The following is a 15,787-nucleotide window of genomic DNA, read 5'->3' as shown; positions in this document are numbered from 1 at the left end:
ATGTATTACTTGAGAGAATTACAGGTCAGGTGTTAATTTAAATTTAGATTTAGAACTTAACAAAGAGATTAATTCTGGCTAGAGATTCTGGCCAAAACTCTCAAAAATTAAAATTTATAATTTCAGTAATTATAATAAAGTTTAATAAAAACACAGTTTGAGAACATCTTAAAAGGATTAGATTCTGGGTTCAATTTATCTCAGGAATATGGGGTTTTCTAAGAATGGTTTTCTCTCTCAGTAGAGATACCAGAAGTATGTTTAAAAATTTATTAAAATGACTTCTTGGGCAGTTATTGGCAGTGATCTATTATTACCTCTGGGACTAATGTCCCTGAGACAAATGTTGCCTTCTCCATACCTTAAAACACCCCATTTCTTTTTGTGGATACATTTTTTTCTTTCTAGTCTTTTACATTTAGCTGTCATCCCTTTCTGTCCTTCCCTCCAACTTCTCCCTTGATTCTCTCTATTCCTTTTCATCTGTATTCTTCTGTGATTCTTGCCTTTCTTTTCTTCTGCCTTTGTTGTAGGCTTGCTAAATGAGGTACATGGGGATAAATCTTGATATCCGTCATAATTCAAGAGGCTGTTGATTTCTTGTTTCAAGGGCTCTGAGTATTCTTCAGTAGGTGATCTGATAGTTTAGATGCTGCTTCACCTTCTTTTTGTGTGTGTAGTTGTGTTTCTGGTAGACAGCTGTCTGAAGTTGGTACCAAGTTGATACACATTTTCTTTGTCCTCTGAACATTTTAAACCTGGTACTGGTATTTTCTTTTTCATGAAAGAGATTTTTTTGTTTGTTTTTCCATTAATGTCAGACACTGTTGCCCCAAGAAGTAAATATCTTAACAAAGAGATGTAGGATTTGGGGAACTGTCTTTATGCTATTATGTTGTAGTTAAATTTTTATCCAGTGGTTTAAATAAGTTATCTTAGTATTTGGGGGGATAGTTTAGACTATCTTCAATGCTCAGAGATGTGTTGAAAGCAGCCAAAACTTGCAATATATTATTTGTGATTATGTAAATAAAGTTATTTTTCCTTTAAAACAACTTGAAATTTAAAAAAAGTTTTCCAGCGTGAATTGGGGAAGTATTTGCCCCAGGAAAGTAGTGGCAACACACTGACCTGTGTAATTTAGAAATAGATTGGGCCCTAATACTGAATCATAAAATATTGTCAAGTGAGTTTGTTTGAAAACTGTCCAGGGTTTCCAAATCTCTTGTCTTACCAGAACCAGCTCTTTTGAGTTTTTATTAAAAAATTGAATAGAATCATTGTCATATAGGTATCTTAAAATCTTTGAGAGAAGATGTGGGACTTGTTCTTTGCCAAATCTTTATCTTAATCATTTTAGGTAATAACAAGAGGTTAACTTACTCTCTTAAAATATGTAAGTAAGGTTTGAATATATTTTATTTTTACCATCCTTTAAGTTTGTTTAGAAAATTTTGCTTGGCTTTCCACCATGTTATTCTTAAGAATATTTTGTTAGCACAAGGTATTCTGAAGTCTGTTGGGTCAGAGGGTATTATTGGAGAAGATTCCTCTAGGAGAATTCTGGGAGGAGGCCAGAAAAGAAGGTTGGAGTCTTTGTTACCAGGCTAAGGAATTTGAATTTCTTGTCCTTTAAACACTGGGAGGAATTGCCAGGGTAGCACTGAGGTATTTTGAGTGAGAGGCATTTTACCAAAATATATTTTTTGTAAAGATCAATTTGATATGCTCTATAAGAGTGAACTAAAGGAGTAAAAGAGACTGGCTTGGAGAGATGATTTAGGTTGTTTTGATAATCGAGTTTAGTGAATTTTGGTCATTGGAAAACTATTCTCAATATTAAAGTTGAATTTTTATGGTAACCAGATGTTTGGATTTTTTGTTTGGATTTATGTAATTGGGAAGAAGTTCTGTGTGGCTTAATTATTTTTCGATTTGCCTGCTTTAGATAACTGAATGTAGCTTGTCCTGTAGTAGTCACATGAGTAAATAATGTATTTTTCATACTAAATATTGCTGCTTATATTTAAAATTAAAATGATTTGTTTTCCTAAATGTTTTTGTGTATTTTACATTTACTGTGCACTTCTGAATGTATTTAACAAATGATGGATTTATTTGGTTTCCTAGTGCCTCTTCTAACAAGATAAAAGTGTTTTTTAAAGTCATGCCAACTGAACCTTGAAAAGTCTTTGGAATTGAGTGGTTATTAGTGAGTGGTATCACATAATAGTGGAGCATCTGTAAAATAGAGTAAAAATTCTCAGTTGGATTTTACTGGTTTAGAATAACACCCCTGTTAAATAACCTTCTGTTAGAGAGTTGCTTTTTTTTTCCTTTCTTGGTTCAGTTGTTAACTTTTTATGCCTTTGATTATTCCTCAAAGAGGTTTTATACTATATTAGCTGATTTGCTAGTGCTTAGCTTTTTATTTTCATGCAAAAACATTATTTTTTCTCCCTCCACTGCCTTACAACAGTTGAAAATTTTCAGAAAAATCTTACTAGTAGTTTCTGAATTTAAATTTTGTGTTGGATAGCTGTTTAGGAACTTGGGTTTAGGCAGATATTTGGGGTTAGAAGTAGCTTAGTTGTGTAAGCTTAAGACTAAAAAACTTGCTTTAAAATAGTAAAATGAATTGTGAAATGGGCTATTAGGATGCCTTTCTTAAGCTTTCTTCAGGTTAATGAATTTCTCAAAAGAGATATCAGAAGTATGTTTAAAAATGCATATGTATGTGTGTGTATATATATATATACACACACATACATATGCATGTGTATCTACCATTTTTCCAGCCTCAGTGATGTGCTGTTACACTAATGAAGCTCTTCAAATCATTGGGTAATTTTGTTAGATATGATTAGTTGATTGATGACAGTTCTGCATTATCTGTTTTATTGAATGCCTATAGGAAGAATCACTTTGTCTCCCTGTTTATATTTTTCTAAGAGCATATAAAAACTTATAAGAATGTAAACAAGGGAACCTACTTGCTCTCTGTTGTGCATGGTAATTTTGTGTGTGTGTGTGTGTGTGTGTGTGTGTGTGTGGTATGTGTGTTTGAAAGAGATATAAGCTGTTGAACAGATTACAGTAGTGATGTGAAAGATTGGCATGACAAAAAGTAGTTTTTAATAATTTGGGGGGCACTGTTCATGTAATAGTCATACTGTAGGTTGAAAGACTTTAAAAAATCACATGAAAGGAGATGCAACATGAATTAGTAAAAGTTACTAAATTCTAGAAAATAACACAAAATATGTGTATATAGGAAGAAGAACTTAGTTTAAAATGCAATGAAATTTGATCACAAATACTGTTATAATGAAAATATTTATGACAAAAGATTGATGACTTAATATTTTATGAATTGCTTATTCAGTACGGCAAAAATCTAAAAGGCAGAATCTTTTGGACTGTCCTTTAGAACTTAGTATACTAGAATTTGACCAGAGAAGAGTTTAAGATGAGTTTCCTTACATTAAAAGAAAAAAGAATCAGTGGTCCTAATACTTGTATAATGGGCTTTATATTTTTTTAGTTCCTTGTTCTTTAGGGTCCTGTGTGAGGCAGTCATACTGATTGTGGTCAGTAAAAGTCCTAGGTTTAGCAGCATGGATAGTTATGGTCAGAGTTCAGTGAATAATTTTGTTTACTGTGCCATAACTATTTTCAAGTAGCTTATCCCAGGCTCTTCTCTCTGATTTCTTTTGCTTGCCTTCAAGAACAATCATATAACAGGAGTAGCTTTTAGATTTCATGAGAATGGACTCCATTACCTCCACTGGGAGGATTATAGAATTTTCTATTACACCCTGCATACCCAGCAGGAGGCCCTCTTTTGTAGATTTACTAGAGGTTGCTGGGAAATTCATTCCTAACAGAGTTGTTTATGTTGCCATTTTGGCCTATTATCAAATAAGTGCCTGAAATCATTTGAGTTCTCATTGAATGAAGTATGATGTGTAACATTTAGAATGCAGACCTAGCCCCCCTCTTTTTTGTATAGCATCATTTCAGTATTTTGATTTGCCACTGTGCCCCAGAATAATTTCCTGGAGGGCTAAGGATAAAAAAGTCACAGGCTGGAAAGGTAATCTAGGTTAATTCACAATTTTTGTATTTTGAGTGGTAACTAAAAATGGGCCAAGATATGTATCACTATAAAGTACATGGTCCCCGCACTCATAATTTATGGCCTAGTATGAGATATAAATGTGTATATAAATCCAATAGAAGGTGAAATAACTCTTAGATAACACATTTTAGAATAAAAATTTGGAGAGAGAGGCAGGAAGAGTAGGAGGGAAGTAGATCTTATTTTTTTTTCTTTTAAAGATTTTATTTATTCACGAGGGACACAGAGAGAGAGAGAGAGAGGGAGGGAGGCACAGACACAGGCAGAGGGAGAAGCAGGCTCCATGCAGGGAGCCTGATGTGGGACTTGATCCTGGGTCTCCAGGATCACACCCTGGGCTGAAGGTGGCACTAAACCGCTGAGCCACCCGGGCTGCCCGGAAGTAGATCTTAAATCCTTGGTTTACTGGAAGGATTTTTAAAAAGGTTGTATGGAAGAAATTTTTTTAAATTTAATTTATTTTATTTATTCATGAGAGACACAGAGAGAGAGAGAGAGGCAGAGACATAGGCAGAGGGAGAAGTAGGCTCCCTGTGGGGAACCTGAGGCAGGGCTTGATCCCAGGACCCCAGGATCACAACCTGAGCCAAAGGCAGATGCTCAACCACTGAGCCATCCAGGTGCCCCCCCCCCCTTTCTTTTAAGATTTTATTTTTAAGCAATCTGTATACCCAACGTGGGGCTTGAACTCATAGCTTTGAGTCACATGCCCCACCGACCGAGTTTCAAGTCACATGCCCCAACCGACTGAGCCATGTACTGGGAAGGGAAATTAAAAAAAAAAAAAAAAGAAATAGAGACATCTATCCTTTTCTTTTTTTTCTTTTTTCTTTTTCCTTTCCTTTCCTTTCTTTTTCTTTACTTCACTTATTCATAGAGAGAGACAGGGAGAGGCAGAGACACAGGCAGAGGCAGAGGGAGAAGCAGGCTCCATGCAGGGAGCCGGATGTAGGACTCGATTCCAGGTGTCTAGGATTACGCCCTGGGCTGAAGGTGGTGCTAAATTGCTGAACCACCCAGGCTGCCCTAGAGACATTTTCTATACAAAGTAACATTGCCCCAAATTTGGCAGTTCTTCATGGACTTTATTCCACACGTTACTTCTAAAGTTACAATGCTTTGTTCCAGACATGTTGCTGGATTCTGTGGGTTCGGAGCTGAAGACTAGGTCTTACTGCAGAGAATTCATAGTCCACTTTAGGGTTACAGATTTAATAATTGTCTATAGTGAAGAAACAGTACAATAAAAGTATATTCAAAGTATGGTGAGAATCCACAAGTTGTTTTTATATGTTTTTCCAAAAATTGGGTTTTGGAGGTTTTACATTAAAACATGAAGGAATTAAATTAGGCTTTTTTGAAAGCAGTAATATCCTTGATTTTTAACTGGTTACTGCTTTGGGCTGATAACCATTGAATCAGATGCTACCAGTTTCATGTTCGGTCTTTGACAGATTGAGCTGCTTTTGATGATTCCATTTCACTGATTGTTTTGTTTTTTTATTAAGACAAAGTGGTTGTTTGGTTAGTGGAGGAATTTTATTTGTATAGTTTCCTTGAATTCTTTTTGCTACCATCCTTTATTTGGTGTGGTCTTGGTATAATAGAAGAACAGGATACTTGGGCTATGAGGATTTTCTCATCTGCAGAATGGGGCTTGGTATGGGATCAAATGAGAAAATAGGAATTCCACCCTCATGTACCAACATCTTATATGTATTAAACACAGAGTTGATCTAGCAATAGGGTGGATTGACATTTTATCAGGAAAAAATGAGAGTAAGTTGTTGGTTGACATACATACTCATCACTTTTGGAAAGTGGGAAGTATTTGTGGTAGGCCCATTTTTAGTAGCATGTCATTTGCAAAATCATTTAAGTTTTTGTGCATTAAATCCTAGGAATGGCAAATGTTGGTACTTTTTTAATGTTAGATTCTCTCTTCTAGAATAACCTAATCAAAATCTGTGTATCAACTATTGAGATATAACAAATGTTAACATTTTGCAGTATTTGCTGATCACACAGGTCTTAAACATTTGAAGATAGAGTTATGTTTTTGTTTTTGTTATCTTTTTGCATCTTCTGATATGTGAAGATAGAAGATCATATGTGATTAATGCCTAAGAAGCTGTATCTCCTTCCTTCCTTGTACTCAAATCATACTGAGGATGGGAAGAGCCTCTAATCATGGTCTGAGAAGATGTAGATGGCCAGCATTCTGAGAAACTCGCTTGAGCAGAAAAAAGGGATTCTCTTATTGAAATTCTCTCATGGTTATCAGTTGTGAAAAGTTATTATGGTTCTTTTTAATAGGTTCAGGGTAATGTTCAGTATTGGCCTTTTTAGAAACAGGTGAGGGGTGCCTGGCTGGCTTGGTCAGAAGAGCATGAGACTTGTTTTCTTTGTGAATTCGAGCCCATGTTGGGTGTGGAGATTACATACATAAATGCATACATATGTAAACTAACTTTAAAAAAACAGGTGAATAAACTGGAAAAGTAAGCTTTATATTAACAACTCAAGCTTGGTAGCTTTAAGCTTGGTAGTTGAGCAACATGACAACATATAAATTGTAGACTTTCTCCTGAACATTTTGAAGAGTGAACTACAAACCAAGATTTTACAACAAAATAGGTGAGGAAAATGTCTACTATGGAATGTGGAAGGAAATAGCATGTTAAAAAGTTAATTCTTCCCTTTGGCTTCTAAAAGCTTTGTTTTTCTTCTTTAGTTTATAGGGCTTTTACTTTGTATAGGATTTCTGTTACGAGTTTCTCACTTCTGCCCCAGTGTTGTCTTCAGGTGCAAATCAGCAGTGCTCCAGCTCCTCCAGTCAAAGTGAGGAAATTCTAGGTAGGCTCCTACATTAAGCAGCGCCGTTTTCCTACATTCTAGACCTTATTGACACTGTAAACTAGGGTTGGAATTCTAATTGGAATCCACAGATTTCGTTCTGGATAATTTTGTTGAAGAGAATTGGTCAGGTTAGCCTGTTTTTTTTTTTTTTTTTTAATTTTTATTTATTTATGATAGTCACACAGAGAGAGCGAGAGAGGCAGAGACACAGGCAGAGGGAGAAACAGGCTCCATGCACCGGGAGCCCGACGTGGGATTCGATCCCGGGTCTCCAGGATCGCGCCCTGGGCCCAAAGGCAGGCACTAAACCGCTGCGCCACCCAGGGATCCCAAGGTTAGCCTGTGTTTAAATAGCTCTGATGTGCTTCAAAGGAATGCCTGAGGCTTTCCTTCAGGCTAGTTTTATCTGTCTCTGTGATCTAAATTTACTTCCCTTTGCATTTTGAACTGTTGTAGATCATTTTTTATTCTGTCCAGAATCATAGTCAAAAAGTTAGAAAAGAGATACATCAAGAGCAGTATACTTGAGGATGTTAAAGCTATCTATCACTATAGAGAGGACTGGAAGGCAGCACAAAGTGGTGATAGCCCTCATAACTCACTACCTTTCAGTTATTTAAACTTTTTTGGGGATCCCTGGGTGGCGCAGTGGTTTGGCGCCTGCCTTTGACCCAGGGCACGATCCTGGAGACCCGGGATCAAACCCCACATCGGGCTCCCGGTGCATGGAGCCTGCTTCTCCCTCTGCCTGTGTCTCTGCCTCTCTCTCTCTCTCTCTCTGACTATCATAAATAAAAAAAATAAAAATAAAAAAAATTAAACTTTTTTGGTCATTTGTTTATGGTGACCAATTCCTCTTTGAAACTGTGACTTTCCTTATGAGATTATAGTCCTACATTTACAACTGCTTCAAACTCTCTGAGCCTATTATTACCTCCATGTTATTTTAAAGTTTTGGTCCCATTCTAACTTTGAAGTTCTGGCCCTTTTTTTTTTAAATTTATTTTGTGGGGTGGTGGGTTGCAGAGGGAGGGAGAAAATCCTGAAGCTGATTTCATACTGAGCACTGATCCTGACACTGGGCTCTATCCCAGAACCCTGAGATCATGACCTGAGCAGAAATCAAGAGTCAGCTGCATAACTGACTCTACCACCCACGTGCCCCTGGAATTCTAGTCTTTAATTACTTTAAAGAATAAGTAATTAAGTAAAGAGCATTTCCATTTAATTTAATTCACATAAATTTTTCCTAAATTTCCCATTGTGTCCATTGCATTACCATTTCTGAACTTAAAACCTGGGAGTCAATCCTGAACATCCCTTAGCCCTTTGATCAAGTGTTTTAAAGTCATGTATCTTCTGTGCACAGCTTCTTTGACTTGTTATGCCTTATCCATTTTCATTGTTACCTTTTTATTCTAGTGAATTTTACTTCATATCTAAATTATTTAAGCAATCTTTCATTTGGATCTCCTTTATCTAGATCACCTTCTCCCTTTGATCTGTCTGGTACAAAGTGGCCAGATTAGATTAATTAAAATATCACTTGTTTTGCTGCTTTTCTGTGACAGATCATACAGTTCTACTCCCATAACTATTAAGATCGAGTTTAGGTTTTGACACTGAAAGAGGCTCATTTTACCTATCCTGCTCTCCCACATCTGCAAGTACTCTGTGGTTCTCCATACATACCAGCTCTGTGCTTTTCTTGCTTTTTATAAGTGTTCTGGACCATGCTGGTGGTTTGACCTGCCAAATCTCCGGATTTGTTCAGAAAACCTTCCCTGATTCCTTAAGTCTGTGTTAGCTTCTTTTTTCCCTTAAAAAAAGGGGGGGGGAGTTTCTTTCTGGATATTTTTCATCTTTTCCCCAATTAGATGGTAAGCCTTTTGAAAATAGGTACTTACCGTGTTCAACTTTCTACTCGTGCTTGGCAATTTTGGAATAGGTATTCAGTAAACATTTTATTAGTGAGATTATTTAAAATATAAACTAAACTGAGGTGTTAATAGAGTGGAAACTCGTGTGTTCAAAGATGATTTAAACTTTTAAGGTTTTGTTTTTTTCCTCTGCTAATTTGTCAGATTTGCTTGAACCCAGTAGCTTGGCAGTCACTTTCATTCTATAGCTTTGGTAAAATTTTTATTACATTTTGTAAAGTTGATTTTTTATTTAAAAATCATTGCTTCTCAGAAGACTTAGAAGTTTCTCAAATTGTCTACAAAGTTACTAATTTGAATGTGATTTCAACAAACTAAAGTCAAAATGTGAATCAGCTGTTCAGTATGTTCCTGGAACAACACATCAGTGATCCTGCCTTCCATGCTTGTCAGATAAAAATATTTGAAAGACATCATAGATTTCCTTTTAAGATGTTGGAAGAGTGATCTCTTGAGAATTTGAGTCAAGATGAGAAATCATCCTCTAGTGACTGAAACTAAAATACTTCACTGTTCTTTGATAATAACCTAACAGGTCTGTGAAAGGTTTATTAGAAGGCAACTGAAAGGCTGCTATGTAAGATAAACCAAAGATTTTATTTTTGACTTGTAGAAGAGATGTGCAAATACAGGTACTAAGGATCTCTGCTTCAGACTTGAGGAGTGTGTGTGTGTGTGTGTGTGTGTGTGTGTGTGTGTGGTGGGAATGAAAACAGAAGGAAGTCTCCTGCGCAGTGCAGTGGTGCCAAAATCAAGGTGATATGAAAAAGTTGCTTTTGTATATTTTCATTTTCCATTTTGAATTTGAGCTCATGGAGGATAACAACTGTACTTGACTGCTGTTCCATGTCTTTGTGCTACTGTCAGAAACAGAGTCCTAGGCCAGAAGAATTCAAGAAATAAGTGAATATGGCATTTTATATGTTCTAATCAGAGACACTCCTGGATAGAAAATTAGCTGTAAACATTTATATGTGTGTTGTTTTTAAGAAAATGGTGAAAGAATTGCTCTAGAATATCACTAATAAAGATGATGCTGTTACCTGTCTTTGGAGAAGTAGGCACTCTCCAAATACTCAGTGTGTTATGATTAGAGAGAAAGTAGCAACCTCATCTTTAAACATTCATCAAGTCAAGAGACACATTGTTCCCTTACTTAATTTAAGCACTTTTTGTTTCGCTTCTCATCATTTCTTAAGCGTTTATTTTTTTTTTTTAATTTTTATTTATTTGTGATAGAGAGAGAGAGAGGCAGAGACATAGGCAGAGGGAGAAGCAGGCTCCATGCGCTGGGAGCCCGACGTGGGATTCGATCCCGGGTCTCCAGGATCGCGCCCTGGGCCAAAGGCAGGCGCTAAACCGCTGCGCCACCCAGGGATCCCTTCTTAAGCGTTTATATCACATATTTGGTTTTCTCCTATTTCTCTGCTTATGCAGTACTTTGGAGTTTCTCTCTATCTCCCTTTGACTTTATACTGTTAAGAGGTATCCCTTAAATCATCACAGGGTTTTGAATATTTTTCATATTACTCCTACATATTTTATTAAAGAATAGTATATGAGTTTTGTTCCTTTTTTCAAAAGCAGAAGGTGAAAAAGACCTCCCTACCTTGTAAAAGAACGACCTTGTTAAGCTTTTGAGTGCATAAATCAGGCTTAAGAAATCTATATTTCCATTAAAGACCATTGACAGAAAACAATCAGCCAAGAGCTACCTGGAGGTTAAAATAAATTAATTTAGCGTACTGTATGACATGTAGTGTAGTAAGGGGAGAAAGCAAATAAATGATAGAAATAGGAAGGGTAAAATAATTCAGACTTAATGGCTAGCTTAAAAGTAGGCTTTATTATTATTATTTTTTAAAGTGGTAAAATGCCTTCGTGACAGGAGACTGTAGCTTTCATTCTTGGTATAGCAGGGTACATAATTTGAGAGAGAGTAGTTATATTATTCCTAGTGCTTAAATGTTATTCTTGGAAACTATTTATTTCATTGTTCTGAGCCCTCTCCCCCCTTTTAAAAATTGATTCAATCTTTTGATTTAGTGTGGTTCTATTTGGAACCAAACAGAACAATAACAACTTCTTTAAAAAAAAAAAAAACTAAAAGTTTTTTTATGAATAAATCTAGAAGTTATTGAGAATTAACTTTTTTTTAAAGATTTATTTATTCATGAGAGACACAAAGAGAAAGGCAGAGACACAGACAGAGGGAGAAGCAGGCTCCCCAAGGGGAGCCTGATGTGGGACTCTATCCCAGGACCCTGGGATCATGACCCGAGCCCAAGGCAGACGCTCAATTACTGAGCCACTCAGGTACTCCAAGAATGAACATTTTTTTTAATTTAAACTTTAAAAGTAAAAATTAAAACATAGGGCCTGCATTTTCAAGATGTTTGCAGACTGAATTTTGTAAGGAGTCATCTCTTTGGAATTATATGCCCTTTTCTAAAGGCTGTAAACAAATTATACATCTTGAGCCTTGTCTGAGAACCATACCCTTCTATAGAAGAACCTCAAGGGTCCTTCAGACAGAAGCATAGTGAAATAATTAAAAAAAAAAAATTAAAAAAAATTAAAAAAAAATAAAAATTTATTCATGAGAGAGAGGCAGAGGATGAAGCAGGCTCCCCTATAGGGAGCCCCAAGTGGGACTGATCTTGGGATCACACCCTGAGGGGAAGGCAGATGTTAAACCCTTGAGCCACTCAGGCTCCCCATGAAATAATTTTATTTTTTTTTTTTTTTAAAGATTTTATTTATTCATGATAGACAGAGAGAGAGAGGGAGGGAGGCAGAGACACAGGCAGAGGGAGAAGCAGGCTCCATACGGGGAGCCTGATGCGGTGTTCCATCCCGGGACTCCAGGATCATGCCCTGAGCCACCCAGGGATCCCCCATTAAATAATTTTAGAATGAGATTCTATCCTATCTTCTAGTAACCCATTCTAATGTCAAACATCAATTCTTTCTAAACACCTTCATATATATGAGGGTAGAAATGTCATTTTCGCTTTCCTGCTCCCTTAAAATTCACATGGTAGTCAGTCTGCTTTTTCGTTGAGATTCTTTTAAAATAAACTGTTCAGTGAAGCGTGTCTAGTTTAGGTCATTGGAGAGAGTTTTCATATCTTTCAAGGATCATGCTGTAGTTTTCCTGTAGTGTACCAGGTTGCTAGAAGCTTAAGGAGATTGATAGCATCTGTCTTGGTGATAGATTTTGAAAGAGTCTAGAAGATGATCTGTCCTGACTTTGTCTGATTGAACTTTTAAGCTGTGATACTTTTCTTGAAGTTATATTTCTACTTTTTAGTCAATTAGGAAAATCTCTAACCTGGCTTGTTGTGTAGCTTGAGTTAGAAGCTCCATCATATCTAGCCTCCCCCGACTCCAACCATGTGTGTCTATCCACATTACTTGGCATATGACTGCAGGGTGTCTTGTGGTGTGTTTGAAAGTTTTACTAAGGAAGCACTGGTGTATTCAGATCTAGTGCTGTCTGGCATGCATAGTAAATGAAACTTGTTTTGGAGCTGAATCTTTACAATGCCTGCTTTGAAGTCAGAGGGAGAATTTTTCATTAAAACTGTCTTTTGCTTGTTCATTAAGTATACTCCTTGTGGATAGAAAGGTAAAGATAAAGGGAGATTGTTGCAGCTCTAGACCTAGAGCACGTTACACTGATCTCTCAGTCTAGCAACAAGTAGTAAAAGACCTTTGGAATTCGTTTTTCCCCCATCCAGCCTTGATTAAATAAGACTGACAGCAAGGATTTAGTGATTAGAAATACTGTGTACTTTGCTCTGCTACCTTTCAACAAGAATCAGTGTGTAAAGTTGAAATTTTCTGACCAGAATTTGGAAGACTATGATGTGATTCCCTGGGCCTGATTCAAGAAGGAGCTCTCTGAATATGGGTTTACTAGTTGGTGGTGAATTTGTGAGTCACCAACTATTAGGCCTTTATGTCCAGATATTATCTTAATTTATGGAGTAAGGTCCCTGAGTTCTCCTCTTTCCTTCCACAGGGCAAGCAGGAGGACTTCAAGACGACAGTTCTGGAGGGTATGGAGACGGCCAAGCATCAGGTGAGGGTGGCATTAGATGCTTGCCACTTAGTAGCAAGAGCCGCCAAGTCAGGGATTGATGCTTGCAAGTGTTTTTGGCTATGGTATCCACATTTTAGCCAGAAGCGCAGGGGAAATTTAACCTGCAGGACAGGGTAGTGGAATAGGAGAAGGTGTAGCCAGAACAAAGGCAAGCAAAACATTTTGAAGTCCTCAGGCCGATCTCAGCCCTCCGCTCTTCATGTTCTTGAGGAGATGGCGGGTACTTTTCTCCCCAGCAGCTTTTATAGTAGCAGTAAACATATAAAACATATTTAAGAATCATGGGACCTTTAAAAAGTAAAGCTATAAACACAGAGAGGAGAAGCCACAGGCTGAAAGCCTTCAAAAAAAATAAAAATAGGACAGAAAGGCATTCTAGGAGTTAGAGGAATTATACAGGCAGGGGATTCCTCAGAAGTGGTTGTTAGATGGTGTTGGGTACATATTTTTCAATTAACATTACATAGTTAATTTTGTAGTTTAAACATTTTGTCACGTGAAAATTCATCGTTTTTTAAAAGTCTACTCGAAATGCTTTCTTTTCAGATCAAACTGTTGAGATTTTTACTTCTAGGAAAAGGTAAAGGATTAAGTGATTTATAGGGCCCATCTGGAGCCATTAAAGTTTGTTTCAAGAATCCAAAGTAGTATGTCTGGATTTCATCCTTTGCCTTGGATGTTTTTGTGTGGTTCAGTGCTCAAAGCTGACTGATAACGTACATTTTGATAGAAATGGAATAGGTATTACTTCACTTTTGGAGTTTGTTACTTTTCAACTGTTAAGTTTACTTTAAAATTATTTGTCTTTTGCAGTTCTGTACAGCAGGTCTAGGAAATACTTGTATTTTACTCTTGGGTCAAAGTTCACTGTTAATGCAGAAATTAGTACATAGGGGATCCAGAATGTTAGAAGTAAACTTGTTTAAATGTTCTCCCAAGGATCGGAGGTTGATAATCAGCTCATGGTTATCTGAGAGGAGTTAAAATCCTCATTCAGAGTCTGTGGCAGATAAACCTTCAAGAATGCTGTTCATCAAATGATGCATAATTGGATCTTCCATGGAACTGTTGAGGATCAGGGATAGCCTTTAGAGCTTTAATCTTGAAAGTAATTGAGTTTTCTTGCTTTTTGTTTTAACGTGGATAAATTTACTCTTTTGCTTTAGTAAACAGTACATTGTATTGCTGAAAGTAAAAACAGACTTTCATATAAAATTGTGGTGCTTCTGACTTACTGTTTAGTAGAACATGAGTTTTTTAAAGTGTTTCCAAGAATAGTGGGGACTATTCTGAACCCTTCAAGACCTCTCTTCAGATCTTTGTCATGCTCAGAAGCATGCATTTGTGAGATGATCAGTTAGAAGCATATGCTTGTAAGTGATCAACATTCTTTTTTTAATAAAGGCAAATGACCCTCATGGGTATCTTGGGACCAGGATCATATCTTAACTTCTATAAATCCACATCAGTCTGGTGTATTCATCCTAAATCTTAAAAGTTAGAAGGGAACTTAAGGTCATTTTCACTAGTTTCCTGCTTTCAAACAGACTATTGTATCCACCTCTGTTTTATGGATTAGGACTTGAAATATAATTAAATGATATGACCAAAGATACACCAGCAGCTGGAGGAGTGAGAACCCAGAGGTCTTCTTTCTCATGCATAGACTAGTCCTTGTACCCTCCCTCATAGAATCACTTAAAGTGTACGTTTCCCCTAAAAAATAAAAGATATAAAGCATAAGAAATCATGATTCTCCTTTTTTTTTTCTTTTCCTCTCCTTTCCCTCTATTCTTTATTCTTTTTGTTTTTATACTATTGTAGGACTGGATATGGTGCATCTGTAGTTTACTAATTTTAAGTGTCTTTTATATGTAGATTCTTGTCAGGCTTTTGTTTTCACTCTTCAACTAGAAATGTAGCTATTCTAGTTAATTTATCTACTTCATGAAAAAAAGGCAGTTAACTTTCATGGAGGTCTTCTTTTCTGTTAATTTTTATATCTGTTACCTCACTCTCCTCAGGATAATACCTGTATCATCAGAATCAGGGAGGAAGTGGTTTCATGGAGTAGAGAATTTATATCTTCACCTTCCCCTAACACTTTTCTGCGTCTCTAATCTATTGAAAGAAGCCTTCATATTCCCTTAAATATTTTACAACTTTTACTGTGTTTTCAGAGTAAGTGTGAGCCAGTCAGACCATTAGAAAGGGTATTTCTACTTCAGCATGACTGCATTTTGACAGGTGGCATTGGCATTTCCTGTGTCAAGCATGGGGGAAAAAGGAATTGAACTAAGGGGCAAGATAGATATGCAGGCAGCCCTGGGGCTTTTAAAAAAATTAAGGTAGCATCTTTGAAACATTCTCAATTTCCAGAATACCAGACTGTGTTAAGTGCACACAAACACTAAGTGTAAATTACTTTTGAATTAAGTGTACTACTAGTACTTCCTTTTAATAAAGGTATTATTAGAGTCAATTGTATTTTTTAAGATTTTTCCCTCTAAAGAAAATACTTACAAGTAATATTGTCCAGAATGGTCTATTAGTTCATTTTGGAAAGAGTGCTTTGATTTCTATTCTGAATAGCTTGGGTTCCAAGTTAACATTTTTGGTTTCTTTGATAAAAGGTTAGTTGTGTGTGTGTGTGTGTGTGTTTTTTTTTTTAATCTTACACGATTTTTATATTGATAATGATCTTCCTTCCTTGAAATAAGTCTTCATCCCTAAAAGCCG

The 15,787-nt window shown here is 36.5% G+C and overlaps 1 protein-coding gene across 3 annotated transcripts in view; it reads left to right on the top strand.

Moving 5' to 3' along the window:
* Positions 1-15,787, top strand: part of KDM1A (lysine demethylase 1A) — a 62,015-nt gene that overhangs the window by 11,370 nt on the left and 34,858 nt on the right. For 2 of the 3 annotated variants that reach the window (XM_049105932.1, XM_025447923.3), the window contains exon 3: positions 12,968-13,027. The exons of the other annotated variant lie outside the window; for it this stretch is intronic. In XM_049105932.1, the coding sequence (XP_048961889.1) occupies positions 12,968-13,027 (60 nt within the window). The remainder of the gene's footprint in view (positions 1-12,967; positions 13,028-15,787) is intronic. 3 annotated transcript variants of the gene reach the window in all.

Source organism: Canis lupus, chromosome 2 (assembly GCF_003254725.2).
Source record: "Canis lupus dingo isolate Sandy chromosome 2, ASM325472v2, whole genome shotgun sequence".
Lineage (NCBI taxonomy): Eukaryota > Metazoa > Chordata > Mammalia > Carnivora > Canidae > Canis > Canis lupus.
This window is presented reverse-complemented; position numbering and strand designations above follow the sequence as displayed.